Below are 17292 nucleotides of genomic sequence, written 5' to 3'. Positions count from 1 at the left end.
TACAAGTCAGTGGTATTGTCGAAATTTGCAAAAATGGAGCACCAGATATTCTTGATATGTCGACCCGATGTCCTAGGTCCCAGTTGTCGTCTTCGGCGTGGAATGGTCGGCTTTGCCGTTGTCTCGAGGATATTTGGGGGGCTTCCAAAGAAAAATAGAGTCTTCCAATTATCCTATTGCTCCATGACAGGATAAGTCACTCAAAATCTTCGAAGGCTTCCAAGGTTGGGATCGTTCGAGAGGGAGTCAAGAGTGCGTTCCAGTGGCGTGTCTTTATATCACATGACAACAAACAAACAAACAGTTTCATACCTATTAGATACAGATCAAGACTCACCGTTTGATGGTAATATTGCCGGGCATCATTGAAAGTCTAGCCACGCTTTCGGATTCATGAATTCCGACGCAAAAGTCAGTACTCCGTAGGGCTCGCCCAGCCCCTATCAGCGAGCCCCGCCGTGGAGCCCCCAGCACCCGTCCTTCCGGCTCCGGCCCCGCCCACCTCTCGGCCACCACAGCCGCGGATTTTTTTCAATTTTTAAAAGAAACCAAGAGCTGCCAGTGTCCGTGGAATTCAGCTCATTGAAAAAGGGCATGATTGCAAAACTGAGTTGCAAATTGGCACTTGTCTACAGATCGGAGAGCCAGAGCAAGCGACACCCAGACACAAGGAAGCTGCTAACACGAGCCTCGTTTTGCTTTTAAACAAGATATTCTATCTTCATTGAAAAAGAATTCATGATCTATTGAATGTCTATATACTCATCACATCCACCTAGTTGCTATCATCCTTGTTAGGACGCCAGCCCTCATCAATATGACGATCATGGAACAGCGCCGCACGCCCGAGATCGCCCTGGAAAAGCTTCGTCGCATTATGAGCCGCATTTTCCACGACAACGAGCCGCAAATGACTCTTTCCATCCACCGCATCACTCCAATCGGGAAGATCCTCGAAGGAGCCAGGGAATCCATCCAAATCTTCATCCGTGCGCGCGAGGGTGTTGACATAGCGGAACCAAATCAAGTTGCGGGCGCGACGATTACCCCCTCCTTGCAACTTGCCCATACAACTTCTATCGCCAGCGTTGGCAGTGTCCTGGAGCCCCACGATCGAAACGACGTCTCGACTCAGGTACTGCTTGAAATACTCCTTTGGTGTCCTGCGCTTGCCTCCGGTGCCGGGGAACTTGTGGAATCCGTATCTCCAGGTATTGTAATCCCCGCATCTTTCGATCGAGGTATCGTTGTCTGAGATGATGGGGCGGTGCTCGGTGAAGTATAGACATGATGATGGATCGCCGTGAATGTATCGAATGTGAACATTGTCGGGAGCATCGTTGCCTACCGCCGCGTACCGCTGGGCAAGCTGGCCACCGCCACCATGGCCAACGACGGTGACGTTCTTAAGGCTTGGGTATGTCTTCTTGTCTGAGTGGAGCTTGACGAGGCCATCCAAAACGTCGAAAGAAGTCAGGGTTGTGTTGGAAGGGTGGTTAGCTTGGCCACCTGGTTGCCAAGCGTTCAAATCGTCCCACGCCAGCTGGTTCTTCTTGTACTGGCCGGTGTTATATTTGGTCGAAAAGAATTGCGGGGCGAGAACTCCCATTTTGCGATCCGATCCAGTGGCGTTGGCATCCTTCGCTTCACTGATGGCGTCGTTCAGCGTCTCCCAGTAGCCGTTTCCATCCCTGAGCTTGCCGTGCAGAACAATATAGAGATGCTCTATCGTTTTGTTATCCAAGTCTTCAGTGATGAACCCTGCAATTTCCTCGTCTCCTTTGTCGCTGATTTTGAATGATGTGAATTTGGCGCCCTCTGGCACGTCGATTTTTCCATGATCCTGTTAATGAAATTGTCAGCCGGCACTTCGGTTGGTCGCCATCGGGCTGTCAAATACCTCTCCTTCCTCGCTTTCACCATGTTCTAACATAGCATCGTATTCCGCAGAGTAGATGTCCTGTGTAGCCGAAGCATGTACGACTCCATACCGGGTCTCGTTGTAGTATAAGGAGGATGCCGAACAGTTGGGGATCAGTACCGCCAAAAGGGCCCCACAAGCCAGCGCCCGGGATGTCAGGGTGTTAGGCATCGTGCGATTCGTATAACTTCAAACCAGACTTGAAAAAACGTTAGACATCGGATTTGGCTAAGTAGAGTCCTTCAGGGGCTGCTGATGCTCCCTGGGACTTACCTTTCGAATTTGCTGATTGATGTCGGTTAAGATCAGATTAGATCCAGACGGCAGAGGGACGGGTATTTAAGATATTACTCGTGCACTGGATATTCTGCATAAAACTCCAACGTTAGCCCGCGATGATCGATACTCTAACTGCGGTCCACGACTCGACCTCGGTCGTGGGCTTAACCATACAGGGAAAGTCAACGGAGTGTGATCTTCAGAGATTACATAGCGTGTCGATCAATGACAATGAATGAACCACAAATACCCACACTGGTGACCGGTCGAAGCTTTGAACATCGCTCATGAACGTCATCCAGCACCCATTCTCGTTAGGCTAGATTCAGGCTTCTGGTTAATTAAGCTTGCATGGAATTGTGCGTGCTGAGAGGTCCGAAGAAAGTCCCGCCCCGGTCCACTTGGCCAAGGAGCTTAAGTTGACCCGCTTTTTGGGGCCCACGCCCCTAATTTGAGGCTTCATCTGGCACGCTGATAGGCATAGAGGCGACGTTACAGAAGACAGGGTCCATAATGCCCGTCAATGGAACGATATTTTTGCACTGCCTTTAACGTGCACTCCGTACTCAAGTGTAGATCTTCAACGCTGTTGCCGATCTATACCGAGAGAATTGCAAGTCCATTCACATAATGTATCAGGTTTCCGCACATCGCGTCGGCGTGGATTGTAACTGTGCAGACGTCATAGTAGCCCTGGAGAGCTCAAAATTAGCCCGCAATAGCTCGATTATCCATTTGTGTCAATTCTTGGATCTTCATGCTGTCCCAGCTTGTTACTCACTGTCATCGAATTCCTGACTAACATATATCATTCAACGGTTCTACACAGCCAGCGGCATTTTGTAAACATTTTCGCGCTTGAGAAAGGGTGGCCCTCCTGTCGCTTCAGTTATGTAGCTTGGTCGATCTCGTGGCTGTGTAGGGAGTATCGGATACGAATTACGAGCGGAGTGCGGGATCCTCAGGGGGTTTCACTTCTCCGAGGTCGGGGTGCGAAACAAGCCGGAACGACGGAGATGTGGGCCTGGATCCCCCGTTACCGACCGTTCGGCCCGAGCTCTTCACCGGCCTCATCATGTACAATCTTGCAATTATATATGCGAAGAACCCATACAAAATTCATCAAGTTGATTAATGGTTGGGGTCCAGGGCTGACTGGGGCTTCAAGCCTCAGGCCATGTAGTTTGATAAATCTCACAAAGCTTCCCTCTCCCTCTCTATTCTGCTTCTTCTGCTTGTTCTGCTTCTCCTTCTCCTCTCTCTCTCCGTCTCACGGCACATTGCCCTTGTGTTTATCCTCTCTCCTCTGACATCTTCCAAGCCCTCTACTCGCCCTTGAGTAGAGGCTTGTCATTTATCATCGTTAATCAACAACATTCATTGCGAAGCTTTGGGGTCTACGAGACCGTCCCACCACCTCCAATTCTGACCAACTTTTACAACAACCAACCAATCAACAAATTGACACACCAGCCCCCAGAGCCTCTCACGTCGCAAATTTCGCAAATTCCAGATCAGCATCCACTTTTTGCACGTTTCAAGCACCTGCACCAGGAAAGACATCAATCCAACAATGTCCGCCTCAGGGAGTGCTCAAGGGCAGCACCTGCTCCCTCTTGGGGACGCTTGTGAGTTCAACACGGCCGAGTTGGACTCATTTGGCCGATATATTCATGTAGAAGATCAAGGTCAAGCTGAAGAAGATCGTGAGCGTTGGGTCGACCAGGGGGACAAGCTACCGGACTCCATCAAGATACCATCAGTCAAACTCATTCCGATCGAGAGGCTGAAAGCCAACGGATCCAACTTCGAATGGTGGAAATACAGCGTCAGGCAGTCATTGTCTATTATCCAGATCCAACAAGTCATCTGTGCCAAACTACAGCGGCCCAACCCCAGAGCGCGTAACAGGTACGACTGGAATAAATGGTCTAAGTTTGCCGCCCATTGGATATCAGCAATGCTACACGATAACACACGCTTCGAAATAAAATGCGGCTTGAAAGCTCCCGAGTGGGCGGTTTACGCGGACGACCTCGTTTGTGACATTGACAATTGGTTCAAAGCGAAAGAGACCTCGACCAAAGTTGCACAAGAGATGAGAAAGTGGGACAATATGCAACGAAGCAATTTCTCCTCTGCAACCAAGTATCTCACCGCAAGTCTGAGGCAGCTTAGCATATTGGACGCATACGGCATGCGACCGCATCCGTTTTGGATCCTAATCAAGGTCATGGATAACCTGGAAGGACAGCTTGGTAAAATCGAGTTTATCAAAGAGAGGATCTCAATCAGCGATAAATCAATGAGGCCGCAAGACATGACGTGGCCCATCTTTTACGAATTTTTCAACGAAATCGAACGCGCTGCCTAGGCACACGAATGAAGAAGCAAACATGGAGAGATTCAACAAAATGCGATGAGGTGCGCTGGTCTCTCGCACAAGACGTCGCTTACCACAATAGGCTCTCGCTGTGGAGATTTGGCTGCAAGAACAACAGCCGACGAGCTTCACACAATGCTCTGAAACCGCTCTCGTTCGAGAAAATACCCAGGAGCTCGGCCTGGGAGCTAATTGAGAAGAAGTGACAGCTTTGAAGACAATGAAACGAGCAGACTGATAGAAACCACATGATTATCGGTGCCTGCCAGATCATCTAGGGAACAGTATCTGGGCGGGAGATCTTGAGGGGGGTGTATTTCGATAGATTTCTTTAATTTATCTCGCTCTCCCTCACACAGCCCCTCTTCCTGGGTGTCTATACCTGTCTCGATCGCTGCAGCCTCCAAGAATTATTCAAGGCAACAATCTGAAAACGGTCGGTTTGATGACTTTGTTTGAATCTAGTCAAACCTAAATCCCATACTCTTTCTGCCGCTTGTCAACTTTTGAAATTTACCCTTGTAGGTTGACTTTTGCCTTAGCATGAGCAGCTCCAACACCAATTCTCTTCACATTCCAAACCAACCCCACAACCTCCAACAAATAGATCCACCACTTCGTCAGATCAAAATCGAACCACTGGGGCCCGTTCCGATAATCTCGGGGGAAAGCATGATGATAATTATGATACCCCTCTCCCAACGTCAAGACAGCCAACAGTGCATGGTTCCGCGAAGTGTTTCGCGCCGAGTACGGCTGGTGTCCCGCCCAATGTGCCAACGAGTTGATGCAGTGAGACATATGCCAGACAATCACTACGCGCAGACACCCAGCATACAGGAACCCGCCGGCCCAGTCACCCCACAAGTACCCGGCCACGCATGCCGGAAAGACGAACGCCATGAATCCTGCCAGTGGATAGTAGATCCGTCGCTGCCAGACGACGACCGCATCACGGTCTAGATCGGACATATCGATTCCTTCGCCTTTACCGAGTCGAGTCGAGTCATAAGTCAGGACCCACCCTATGTGTGAATGCCATAGCCCTTTCTTGCTATTATAGGGGTCTCGGTCGGTGTCAGTGAATCGGTGGTGGGCGCGGTGATCGGCGGCCCACATGCGGATGGGAAGCTGGAGGGCTCCGGCGCCCACGGCTGCGAAGAACATACGCAGTGGAAGGCATGCTTTGTACGACTGGTGGCTCCAGAGACGGTGATAGCCTGATATACCGGGTCAGATTCAGAGAAGGTAGGCTGGGTTTCAACGTGACCTACCGGCTGTGACACTGAACCCGGTCGCGAGGACATATATGAAAGTCCACACGCGAGTTTTCTCCTGGAAGGCTATATTGGGAGCGTGGTATAATACAAACAGAGGGAGACCGATGTTAGCCACAGTGTACCGAAGGTGAACTCGCTTCCACCACGGTTTGTGGGAAGTGTCCATTGTGTGTCGCAACCAAGAGAATTGCACGAGTGAGGAACTTGTCGACCTTCTTTTTTGTCTAAATTACACATATTGCTGCAATCCACAGATAAATTCCACCAGGGCCACTAGAGCTTTCCATGCAAGGGCGATCCCTCTCCTCGATGCGATCCATTCCAGCACAATCTGCCACTGACCTGACCTATAGCAAGATGACATCTCAAGCCTCTTGACACTTCACAGAAACAATTATCCACCCCCTAGGGATTTTACTCAAGCCATCAGCAGCATCACGAACTGTCAGACCCGCACATCATGGATCTCTCCGTGCGTTGGGACTCAATTGTGAAAACATATCCGACCCCTCTGGTCGAAATGGCCGGCATGCTAGGAACCCAGGTGGTAAGCTTCTGGCTCCCAGCCGGGATATTTACAGTTTGTGACCTGCTCGCCTGGCCCTCCCTTCAAAAATACAAAATACAGCCGGCAAGAAAACAGCCCGCCCAGGCTAGCATCATCCGCAAAGCATTCTTGGGGTCTCTCCTGAATCAATTGTTGAGCATCACTCTCCAAGCGCTGCAGCTACTTTTGGTCCACGGCATTCTTTGCCGGCCGGACCTTGGGTACCGGGTCTCACCGAAGCTGCCGTCGCTGCTTGAATTCATCACGGAATTTACACTTTGCCAGTTGGCACGGGAGATTATTTACTACTATGGCCACCGGATTTTGCATCACCCACTCTTTTATGCGCGCTTCCACCGGCAGCACCACCGGTTCCGTACCCCTGTGGCTCTGGCAACGCTATACGCTCACCCTGTTGAGCACATTGTCACCAACATCATTCCGATTGCTTGGCCCGCTCGTGTCTTGGATATCCATATCGTCACTATGTGGGCGTTTGTAGGGGCCGTCGGTCTGCAGGCTGCCCTGGCGCATTGTGGCTACCAGCTGCGGGAGATCCCTGGCGGGTGGAAACCAGAGGTTCATGATCTACACCATGAGTTGATGACGGTCAATTACGGCTTGATTGGGATTCTTGATCGAATGCATGGCACTAGAGCAACTGAGAAGCCGAAACGACGCTGAGCTGAGAGTCTTGCTCGCATTGTTTTTACTGGTTCTATGAAGAAAACAAAGCAGTGCCAATAAATGATAGCTCGTGACTCGTAGTCCGACGAAAGGCACAGAGGCTGAACAGGGCTCTAGATCAGGCCATTCTCCTCCGTATAGGGAAACTATGTACGGAGTACGGAGTAGTGGTGTGAGAGCCATAGCTTCTGCACAAGCTCTAATTTACTGCAGGGAGATATTAACTCCCTGTGGAGTGCGAAGGACTCATTTGAAAGGGGCTCAATACATGAATAAGTGAAAACTCTGTTTCTTAGGAAGCATGTAAGAGTGCTCCACACTTCTTACTCCGAAGGGGGTGCAAGTTTGCTAATCTGACCCCGACACGATCTAAGGAAAGTGGAAGAATCCTGGATACCACCTCTGGGAAAGCTTTTCAGCCCTGGAGTACGGAGTGCTCCGTAAATGCCTCTAAATTCCTTCTCCTAGCGGTACTCGGGTGGAGTCAGTGGAGAAGTATGCAGGATATAGATCTTCTGCATTGCAGTGTCCTGAATCGGTCGATAGTCGAATCGATCGGGACTATATGCAAGGGAGCAAGCTATAACGTGCAGTAGATCTGCAACAATATGCAAGGGCTGCAGAGCCCCACTTGAAGAGTACTGTAAGGTATGGTAACCGCACACCTTAGAGCTATCATCCACCAGCTTGATTCCCTGTTATTCCTTGTAATTTTCTTACACACTTTCCAAGACAGGTCACATCGCCAAATATGCCTCCTTTGCACGGAGTATCAAGGGGTGATGCGAGCCGGTCAACCATATCTCTTCCAGCTGGCATTCGCCTCCTGACTCGTACAGATATGAAATGTACTCCGTATGATTAACTTGGTAATCAGCTCAAAAAGCTACTGCATCTAGTGAAACACGCATTTGTCCTGTCTAGCCATCAAATTTGAGCCCACTCACCCTCATCGAATGAGCATTCCTCTCGCCCATTGAAATCATAGAGATGAAGTTCACCGCTCCGGCACCACTGAGCTTGATGCTCACCTTGCTCTGTGCATGCACAGACGTTGTCTGGGCCAAGGATGCGTCGACGGTGATTTCCGGCATGGAGAATCTTCGTCAAAGTGTCGACAGTGCTCACTCCGTGTTTAAATCTTACGATGGCGGATGGTTGAAATCTTTGGAGCTTGGACGCGCAGTCTGGGATGTCTACTCGTCAACCAAGTCTGCTAGGGGACATTGGGAGTCGGCTCCGCCCTTCGACAGCCATGATGATGTAGCCGATATCTTGGTGACCTATCATGCGATGAGAAGCTCCATTGCGGACGCCATGACTCTTGCTGGAAGCAAGGTATGTATCGCTGAACTCCGTATTCCACAGTGCATTTATGGATCTCATCACTGACATCTACTCTCATCAACGCGCGCAGGGGTCAGTTTATGACAAAAGCGGCCTTCGGCTCATGGCCATGGGTATGATGCAGATGTTTGAGAATGAAAGAAACGAGTTTCAAAATTCTGCACGAGCGAAGATTCCCGAATCGTTCCATAATGATATCGCAGGTCCGGTGGCCAATCTAAAGACAGAATTCCAAAATGCGATGAAAGCGCTCGCATAAGGTTTGAACCAGCATAAATGACATGTCATATATTTCTGAGTCAAGCTAGTTCTCGGCAGTGAGCCCTGGAGAAAACCAGTCAAATGGTCCTCGGTGACCAAATCATAGTGCGATTCCTGCTAGAAAAACTGTCAAGATTGTCTTCATCCATTCAAATCAATTACAATATGCGCTCAGAGACTCTATGTCATGATTCGCATGCACCGGGGCATTCTGGCCCAGAAGCTCTAGCCATCGTAGGAATGGCCATGCGTCTTCCGGGTGGAATAAACAACGCCAAAGACTTCTGGGACTTTCTCATCAACAAGAGAGATGGTCACTGCACTGTACCTGACTCACGATACAACGTCGAGGCTTTTTATCATCCGGCAAGGTCAGGGTCGGTGCGAACTCAGAGCGGTTACTTTCTTCAGGAAGATCCAGCGTATTTTGATAATCAGTTCTTCTCGTTGACGCCGTATGAAGCATCACGATTAGATCCGCAGCAAAGGTTGCTGCTTGAAGTAATCTATGAATGCATGGAAACTGGTGGACAGGTGGGCTGGCGGGGCCAGGGGAGGAATATTGGCTGCTTCGTGGGCGTGTTTGGAGAGGACTGGTATGATTTGCAAACAAAAGACACGCAAAGGATTGACCGGTATCATGTTCTGGGCACGGGCAACTTTGCGCTTTCCAACCGTATCTCGTATGAGTTTGACTTCACCGGGCCAAGGTATGATCTTTCTTTTCTCCATGCCTTTCATTTTTTTCTTCGACCATCTCACGATTGACACGAGAGATACAGTATGACCTTGGCAACAGGATGCTCGGCGTCGATGGTTGGGCTCCATGAGGCATGCCAGGCTGTGCTAGCTGGAGATTGTGAGTCGGCTGTTGTCGCTGGCACTAATCTCATTCTCACTCCAACGATGACAACAACCATGTCCGACAACCTTGTCCTATCGCCCACCGGAATTTGTCGCACCTTCGATGCTGGTGCGGATGGTTATGGTCGAGGTGAGGGGGTAAACGCGGTCTATGTCAAACGCCTTGCAGACGCTGTGCGTGATGGAGACCCTATTCGAGCCGTCATTCGGGCAACCGCAACAAATTGCGATGGAAGAACTCCGGGAATTACTACACCTGGATCGGCCACACAGATGCAGCTCATCCAAAAGGCGTACCAACGGGCCCAGATTCAAGATATCACCAACACAGGATTTTTCGAATGTCATGGCACAGGCACAGTGGCGGGGGATACCGCGGAGACGTCTGTAGTAGCAGAGATTTTTCGCGACACGGGCGTACTTATTGGATCTGTGAGACTGCTTCTCCCACCCTGAACTGTTTAGAGCATCAGTTAATCCCCGGGACCAGGTGAAACCAAATGTGGGGCATTCAGAGGGAGCATCAGGAATTACCAGCATTATCAAGACCGTTCTTGCTCTGGAAAAACGAACAATCCCGCCGAATATTTTCTTCGAGTCGCCAAATTCCGGGAGTTCGTGTCAAATTTATACCCAGAGCCAGTTGTCCCAAGCTAATAACGCCAACAGTCCCTTTCAAGGAGTGCAAGCTAGAGGTACCTATCGAAGCCATGCAATGGCCAGAGCATAAAGCACTCAGAGCAAGTGTAAATTGCTTTGGTATTGGAGGTGCCAATGCCCATGTAGGTCGCTTTTCCTTGATCTTAATCCACCAGGGCTCGAGAAAACGCTAACCATACAAGGCAATTCTGGAGCCTGGTTTTGATCATGGAGCTGAGCGTGACCAAAGGTCCAGTGAGCTCGTCAAAAAGTTGATTGTTGTTTCTGCTGGAAGTGCAAAAGCTCTCTCGACAAGAGTCAATGACCTGACGAATTTCATGCAGACTGCGGGAAAAACTTTGAATGACATTGCCTATACTCTGGGTTCAAGAAGGGAACGTCTGAAGCACCGGAACTTTGGAATAGCTTCTACAAATGTCGACGCCGAGTTCCAGGAGCAGGCTGTTGAAGCTTCGTGTGTTCCAGAAGTTGTTCTGGTCTTCACGGGGCAAGGTGCGCAGTGGGCGGGTATGGCTCGCGAGTTGCTTGAAAGCTCTGAGGATTTCAGAAATGACATTCAGGCTATGGACAAAGTCTTGCAATCCGCAAATCCGGCCCCATCCTGGTCCATAGCGGGTATGTGCCCCGACACAGGGTGAACTACATGATTCAAAGTTGACAGCGCTGCAGAATCTCTTTTGGCACCGAAGGCTCAATCACAGATCGATGATCCCCGACTATCCCAGCCAGTATGTGTGGCAATCCAGATTGCTTTGACAAACCTACTTCAGAAATGGGGGATTCTGTTCTCTGCCGTTGTAGGGCATTCCAGTGGAGAGATCGCGGCAGCCTACGCTGCCAAAGCTATCTCCCTTCGCAGTGCTATCCTGATCGCATACCATCGTGGACGACTCACTCAGCACGTGGATGATGGATCTATGGCAGCGATTGGTCTCTCGGGGATTGAAGTGAAACCTTGGTTGGTGGAGGGCGCCGTGGTTGCTTGCGAAAATAGCCCCTCAAGTACAACCATTGCTGGAGAGACAATCTCGGTGTCTCAAACCATAGACAGGATTCGGGAGGCATATCCAGATGCTTTCTGCCGCATGCTGAGAGTGACTAAAGCATATCATTCTCGTGGGTTTTTATGATTTCACTTTTGATAGAAATATGCTGACAATCTTTACAGCGAAGATGCAGTCAATGGCTGCAGATTATTCTGCAATCATCGCACCCGAGATCAAAGCCTCAAGCAACATGGCACCCATGTATTCAACCGTGACCGGAGAGAAGATTATTGACCCAGCCAAGCTGGACAGTACTTACTGGAGTCGCAATCTCGTCTCTACTGTTGAGTTCAACAAGGCAATTAAGGTTATTCTCCAGTCAAAACCCGATCAAGATCGTGTCTTTATCGAGCTTGGGCCTCACAGTGTGCTCCAAGGGCCATTGCGTCAAATCTTTGACTCTACTAAGGTGAAAGGCCACAGCTGGTATATTCCAACCTTGATTCGGAGCCAAAGTGCAGAAGATTCGCTTCTCAGAGCTGCTGGAATGGCATTCACTCGAGGAGTTGATGTTAACCTCCTTGCAATCAACGGCCCCGGTAGGGTGGTTGATTGTCTTCCACGCTACCCATGGCAACACACCGAGCGTCACTGGAGTGAAAGTCGCATCAGCGAGAGTTGGCGACACCGAAAATTTCCCCATCATGAGCTTCTCGGGTCCAGAGTATTGGAGACCACGCCATTGCAACCTTCTTGGAGAAATCTGCTTCAAATTCACAACTGCCCCTGGCTGGGGCATCACAAGCTGTTCAGGGATACTGTGTTTCCCTGTGCCGGGTATGTTGCCATGGTCGGAGAAGCCATACGACAACATTGTCATTGTGAAGGCTATGAGATTCGGAACCTTATTTTGAAGAAGCCACTCTTCCTTCAAGAAACAAACGCCACTGAGATTATCACCTCGCTAAGACCTGAGCGACTGAGCGACATCGCTGACTCGGAGTGGTTTGAGTTCGTTGTACTTGCCTTGGATGGCTCTGAATGGGGCACGTATTGCCAGGGTCAGATACGTCCAATCAATGAGGCAGGCCTACCTCAGATAAGCAAGCAGCCACGCTGGACACGAACCGTTGAGTCAAGAGATTGGTATCAGTTCATGGCCCGCTTAGGGCTCAATTATGGAAGTACTTTCCAGCGGATGAGTGATATTACTGTCGATCCAGTAGATCACCTTGCAAATGCAACCTTGACCGAGGACAGTAAGGACTCCGGGGACTCCTACCTAGTGCATCCGACTGTGATTGACCAAGGCCTTCAACTTTTGTCCGTCGCCATGGCCAATGGGATTCAGAGACGGGCTAGCTCACTCGCCATTCCGGCTTGGGTCGATCGGATCTTCGTAAGTAAGGCCGAGGGAGATATTTGGTGTCAAGCAAACAGCGACGGTGACGTGGCTTCGACCGTGCTCTCTGGAGATATCAGCATGTTCAGCCATAAAGGACCCGCGCTTGTGGTGACCGGCGCAAACTTTTTCTCTCTGGCAAATGATGAGGTAGACGAAGAAAGCACTATCCCTCTCTTGTCACAGATAGACTGGGCACCATGCTTGGACCTGGTCTCCCCTTCGAACTGGCTTCCTTTCAAATCAGAAGAGAGGGGCGTCTCATTGGTGTCAGAAATTACTTGCTTTTACATCCTTGAAGCAGCCTTGCAGATTCAAGATGTGACTCCCGCGACTGAACATCTGAAGAAATACCATTCTTGGTTACAAAGAACCCATGAGCAGATGTTGAGTGGAACGGCTCAACCTTTCCTTCAAATCCCATGGCATAATATGGACAAGATCTCACGTTTCACTCGAGCTGCCGAGATCCGTGAGCACCTGAAAGCTTTGGGGCGAGGTGTGGACAAAGTGGAAGAGCTCCTCAGACCCGTGTTCGAAAATTGCATCGAAATCATAGAGGGACGCATTCCTGCTCTGGAGGTTTTGACTATGGATCACCTGCGCAATATGTATGATTTTGTCAGCTCTCTGTCAGATTGGACACCATTCCTCAAGCAAGTCGGTCACTGGAACCCTCGGGTTAGAATTCTCGAGATCGGAGCTGGCACGGGGGCCACTTGTGCACAGGTTCTCGACTCAATGCGATCAACTGAAGGGAAGAGGATGTTTGCCAGTTACACATTTACTGACATATCTCCGGCTTTCCTTTCGGCTGCAGCGGACCGGTTTAGTCAACACGACAGTGTTAGTTTTCAACTACTGGATATCACCAAGGACCCTCTCCAGCAGGGATTTACGCCGGCTTCTTACGACCTGATCTTTGCGTCGAATGTAAGCTGTGATCCTACTTCCTCGCATGACCCAATCTTCTATTCTAGAATAATACATGTTCGAGGAGACTGACTTTTTTGGCAGGTGATTCATGCCACACCATCTCTCTCAAGCTCATTGGCAAATCTTCACAAGCTCTTGGCACCGGGTGGATTCCTTCTGCTTCAAGAGCTATGCCCTGGTGAGTATTCAGTGTAACAGGTCTTTCCATTCAACCAATGCTCGGAAAAACTAATCTTGACCACCAGAGAATCTGTATACCGATTTTATAATGGGAATCCTACCCGACTGGTGGAACGGACAAGAGGATGGACGAATCGATCGTCCCTACGTCAAGCCAGACAGATGGCATACTGAGCTCATTCAGGCAGGTTTTACGGGTGCAATGTGTGTCACACCTGATAATGCATACCCATTCCAGCAGAATGCCAATATTATCTCTCGGCGCCCGATCGACTATTTGCCCACGCAGCATGTCACGCTTCTGTCAAATGTCTCCCAAGGCAGCCTTGCGTGGGATGAAGGCCTCGAGAAAGTGCTAAAGGACCAAGGTTATACTGTGACTAGGGCTACCTTAGGGTCGCTGCCTACAGATACAGGCTGCATCATCTCCCTGTTGGACCTATCTGCACCTGCCCTGCATGATATGGACGAGGCACGATTTGAGCAGATAAAACAGCTGTTTTCTCGAAGCTCAAACGTTCCCATAATCTATCTTACACGAAGTGTACAAATGGCCTGTGAGAACCCCCAATTTGGTCTCGTCCTAGGGCTTTCTCGCACTCTGCGAAGAGAGATAGTGGGAAATATCGTCACCGTGGAAATTGATGCTTTGAATAATGCAACATGCCAAGCAGTTGTGGATATTTTCAAACGTACAAGACAGGCAATTCCACAAGGAGCCCTTCGAGACGACGAATATGTAGTTCGATCAGGCCAGGTGCATGTGAGCCGCGTCAACTGGCGATCCCTCCGAGAACAAATGGAAGAGACGCCGGATTCAGATACACCTCGCCGCCTATCTGTCCGCCGATATGGACTTCTTGATAGTCTATTCTGGGAAGCCAGTGTGAACTCTGAAGCTCCACTGGGGCCTACGGAGCTTGAACTCGATGTGCATTGTGTTGGTCTTAATTTCCGGGTATGTCGCAGTACAATCACCAACGCTCGAACTTGTCATTTTCTAACGGTATATCGATCAGGATCTTATGATTGCACTTGGTGTGATGGGAGAGTCGAGCCAATCTGGAATTGAAGCCAGTGCTACCGTGCGCAGAGTCGGCGCCAAGGTCACTAGATTCGAGCCTGGGAACCGAGTGGTGGTCTGTAACAAAGGTCTCTTTCGGACACGAGCGCGCGCAGATGAACATGAGTGTATCGAAATCCCACCGGGGTTATCTTTGCAGGATGCTGCGACAATTCCAGCAGTCTATGCAACTGCGTTTTACTCGTTGATCACAATTGGGCAACTGCAGTCAAATCAGGCAAGTGGATCAAATCAGTCACTAAACTTTCAACTTTGATTGAAGGCTAACAGTTTGGGAAGACGGTTCTCATTCATTGTGCCACAGGAGGTGTGGGCTTAGCAGCTGTTCAAGTATGCCAGGAAATTGGCGCGACTGTATGCATGCCTGCTCGCCTTGGGATAGTTCTCTCGGTTGCTGACGATTGATATAGATATACGCTACTGCAGGCTCACCAGAAAAACGCGGTTATTTGCATGCAGAGTATGGAATTCCCATGGAGAACATATTTTCTTCTCGGGACGATTCATTCCATCCAGGTGTGATGAAAAGAACAGGCGGGGCCGGTGTTAACCTCGTCTTGAATTCACTAGCCGGCAGCCTACTACATGCCTCTTGGCAATGCGTCGCCAGGTCAGGTAAAATGATTGAACTGGGAAAGCGAGATTTCCTCGCCCACGGAAGTTTGAATATGGATCTTTTCGGTGGAAACAGGTCATTCTTTGGTGTTGACATGCTGAGCATTATTGAAGAACAGCCAGAGTTATCGCAACGGTGAGTGGTTTTGGCTCAAATGAACGGTCACTTGTCTAATTATTTCCATCTAGTTTGATGGTTCAATTTGTCGACTGGTACAAGGGAAACAAAATCCGGCCGATTCGGCCGATCAAAGTTTTCGAGGCGAGTGAGGTGGTTGAGGCCTTCAAATACATGCAGAGTGGAAGACACATGGGCAAAATTGTGATTCAGATGCCCAAGGGCGCGGACCAATTATCCTCAGGGCCTACCCAAATCCCTGCAAAACTCGACACTACCAAGTCATATCTTCTAGTTGGCGGGCTCGGTGGAATTGGACGTGCTGTGGCAAATCGGCTTGTCGAAAAGGGTGCTCGGCACCTGATATTCCTCTCAAGATCGGCAGGTCGGCTGCCAGATCATCGCCGCTTCGTTTGTGAGCTAGAGCGGCAGGGTTGTGAGGTCGAGATGGTTTCTGGAGATGTCTCTCAATTGGAGGATACCATCAAAGCGCTGTCAAGAGCTGCAGGACGGGTCATTGGAGGCGTGATTCAAATGTCCATGGTGCTTCAAGTATGCATTCTCTTCTTCCGAAACGCTAATCATCTTTTTTATACAAGAACACAGCTAACGGATTGATCTAGGATGAGAGCCTTGCTAAAATGAGCCACACTCAGTGGCTGCAAGCCATAAAACCCAAGGTTGATGGCACCTACAATCTGCATCGGGCGTTGAAAGAGCACGAATCTGGCCTTGACTTTTTTGTTCTGTTCAGTTCCATGTCTGGAGTAGTTGGCACCGTGGGTCAGTCAAACTATGCGGCGGCTAACTCTTTCCTTGATGCGTTCGTCACTTATCGTCGTCAGCTTGGACGCGTCGCATCCGTTGTGAACCTCGGCGTAGTAGAGGACATCGGGTGCGTACATCACGATCAGCCCACGCTGAACCGCGTGAAGGCCACAGGCGCCCGCCTCATTCGCCAGGAGGCTGTCATGGATGCACTTCATGCGGCCATTTTGCCTTTTAGATCGCCACCAGATACAGCCAACTTCACATCAAGTGTAACGATGATTGGCGTGAACTCAATCAAGCCTCTCTCCGCGCCTGGTGTGACACCTTTGTGGGGTCCTGATATTAGGTTTTCCATGTATGAGAATCTTGAAGAACATGGAAAGCGAGAGTCTCAAATGGACCAGACAGATTTGAAAGAGTTCTTTGGAATGATTGAGCAGAGTCCAGATCTGCTCGATGACCCTGCCACAGAGGTGCGCATCATGACCGAGCTCTGCAAGCTGATCAACGCGCACATGTCTCGCGAGGAGAGAGAAAACGATGATATGGCCAGCATCCCCATTGATTCATTGATGTCAATCGAAATTCGGAACTGGTTCCGCCGACAACTGGCAATGGAGATTAGCTTAACGGAGATCTCGAAAGCAGGAACTGTTGGTGGACTGAGTCGTCTGTGTGTGACGACCCTTCAAGAGCGATATAATGTGTCTAGCAAGAGCACAGAGGCCCAGAAAGAACATAGTTGAACAGCAGAAGAATAGAATTAGTATACGACTCAAGGAGATTGAATATCGATCCTTGTTGAATTTGCCTGACTCCCCAGATAGGTCCAAACATCTACGTAGGCTTTCTCTCTTGTACACTCTCCTGCCTCTGAGTCATGAGTTCCCCTACTACACTTCAAATACTCTTGGGTAATGGTGTGATTATACGTAATCCCTTTCTATCAAGATATCAATGCACATACCTTG

The 17292-nt window shown here is 49.7% G+C and overlaps 6 protein-coding genes across 6 annotated transcripts; 5 read left to right on the top strand and 1 right to left on the bottom strand.

The window, feature by feature from the left end:
- Positions 1-817: 817 nt before the first annotated feature.
- N7506_001575 (uncharacterized protein) lies at positions 818-1255 on the top strand (the record flags this gene model as incomplete). Its single annotated transcript, XM_056950871.1, has 1 exon — positions 818-1255. The coding sequence occupies one exon, from the start codon at positions 818-820 to the stop codon at positions 1253-1255; it is 438 nt and encodes a 145-aa protein (XP_056816786.1).
- A 2518-nt stretch (positions 1256-3773) lies between these two features.
- N7506_001574 (uncharacterized protein) lies at positions 3774-4574 on the top strand (the record flags this gene model as incomplete). The annotated part of the gene is made up of 1 exon (XM_056950870.1): positions 3774-4574. The coding sequence occupies one exon, from the start codon at positions 3774-3776 to the stop codon at positions 4572-4574; it is 801 nt and encodes a 266-aa protein (XP_056816785.1).
- A 522-nt stretch (positions 4575-5096) lies between these two features.
- On the bottom strand, positions 5097-6029 carry N7506_001573 (acyl-CoA desaturase; the record flags this gene model as incomplete). Its single annotated transcript, XM_056950869.1, has 2 exons — positions 5097-5803; positions 5858-6029. The coding sequence occupies 2 exons, from the start codon at positions 6027-6029 to the stop codon at positions 5097-5099; spliced, it is 879 nt and encodes a 292-aa protein (XP_056816784.1).
- Positions 6030-6323: 294 nt separating this feature from the next.
- N7506_001572 (sterol desaturase family protein) lies at positions 6324-7094 on the top strand (the record flags this gene model as incomplete). Its single annotated transcript, XM_056950868.1, has 1 exon — positions 6324-7094. The coding sequence occupies one exon, from the start codon at positions 6324-6326 to the stop codon at positions 7092-7094; it is 771 nt and encodes a 256-aa protein (XP_056816783.1).
- Positions 7095-8087: 993 nt separating this feature from the next.
- N7506_001571 (mannoprotein) lies at positions 8088-8703 on the top strand (the record flags this gene model as incomplete). The annotated part of the gene is made up of 2 exons (XM_056950867.1): positions 8088-8435; positions 8515-8703. 2 exons carry the CDS (start codon positions 8088-8090, stop codon positions 8701-8703), a joined length of 537 nt encoding a protein of 178 aa, XP_056816782.1.
- Positions 8704-8870: 167 nt separating this feature from the next.
- On the top strand, positions 8871-17067 carry N7506_001570 (type I polyketide synthase; the record flags this gene model as incomplete). Its single annotated transcript, XM_056950866.1, has 14 exons — positions 8871-9415; positions 9488-10001; positions 10060-10183; positions 10239-10351; positions 10412-10844; positions 10899-11345; positions 11398-13550; positions 13635-13731; positions 13799-14691; positions 14753-15034; positions 15097-15171; positions 15228-15568; positions 15622-16102; positions 16174-17067. The coding sequence occupies 14 exons, from the start codon at positions 8871-8873 to the stop codon at positions 17065-17067; spliced, it is 7392 nt and encodes a 2463-aa protein (XP_056816781.1).
- Between the last annotated feature and the right edge of the window lie 225 nt (positions 17068-17292).

The sequence above is a fragment of the Penicillium brevicompactum genome, assembly GCF_028827555.1.
Source record: "Penicillium brevicompactum strain IBT 35665 chromosome Unknown utg000001l_segment0_segment0, whole genome shotgun sequence".
Lineage (NCBI taxonomy): Eukaryota > Fungi > Ascomycota > Eurotiomycetes > Eurotiales > Aspergillaceae > Penicillium > Penicillium brevicompactum.
This window is presented reverse-complemented; position numbering and strand designations above follow the sequence as displayed.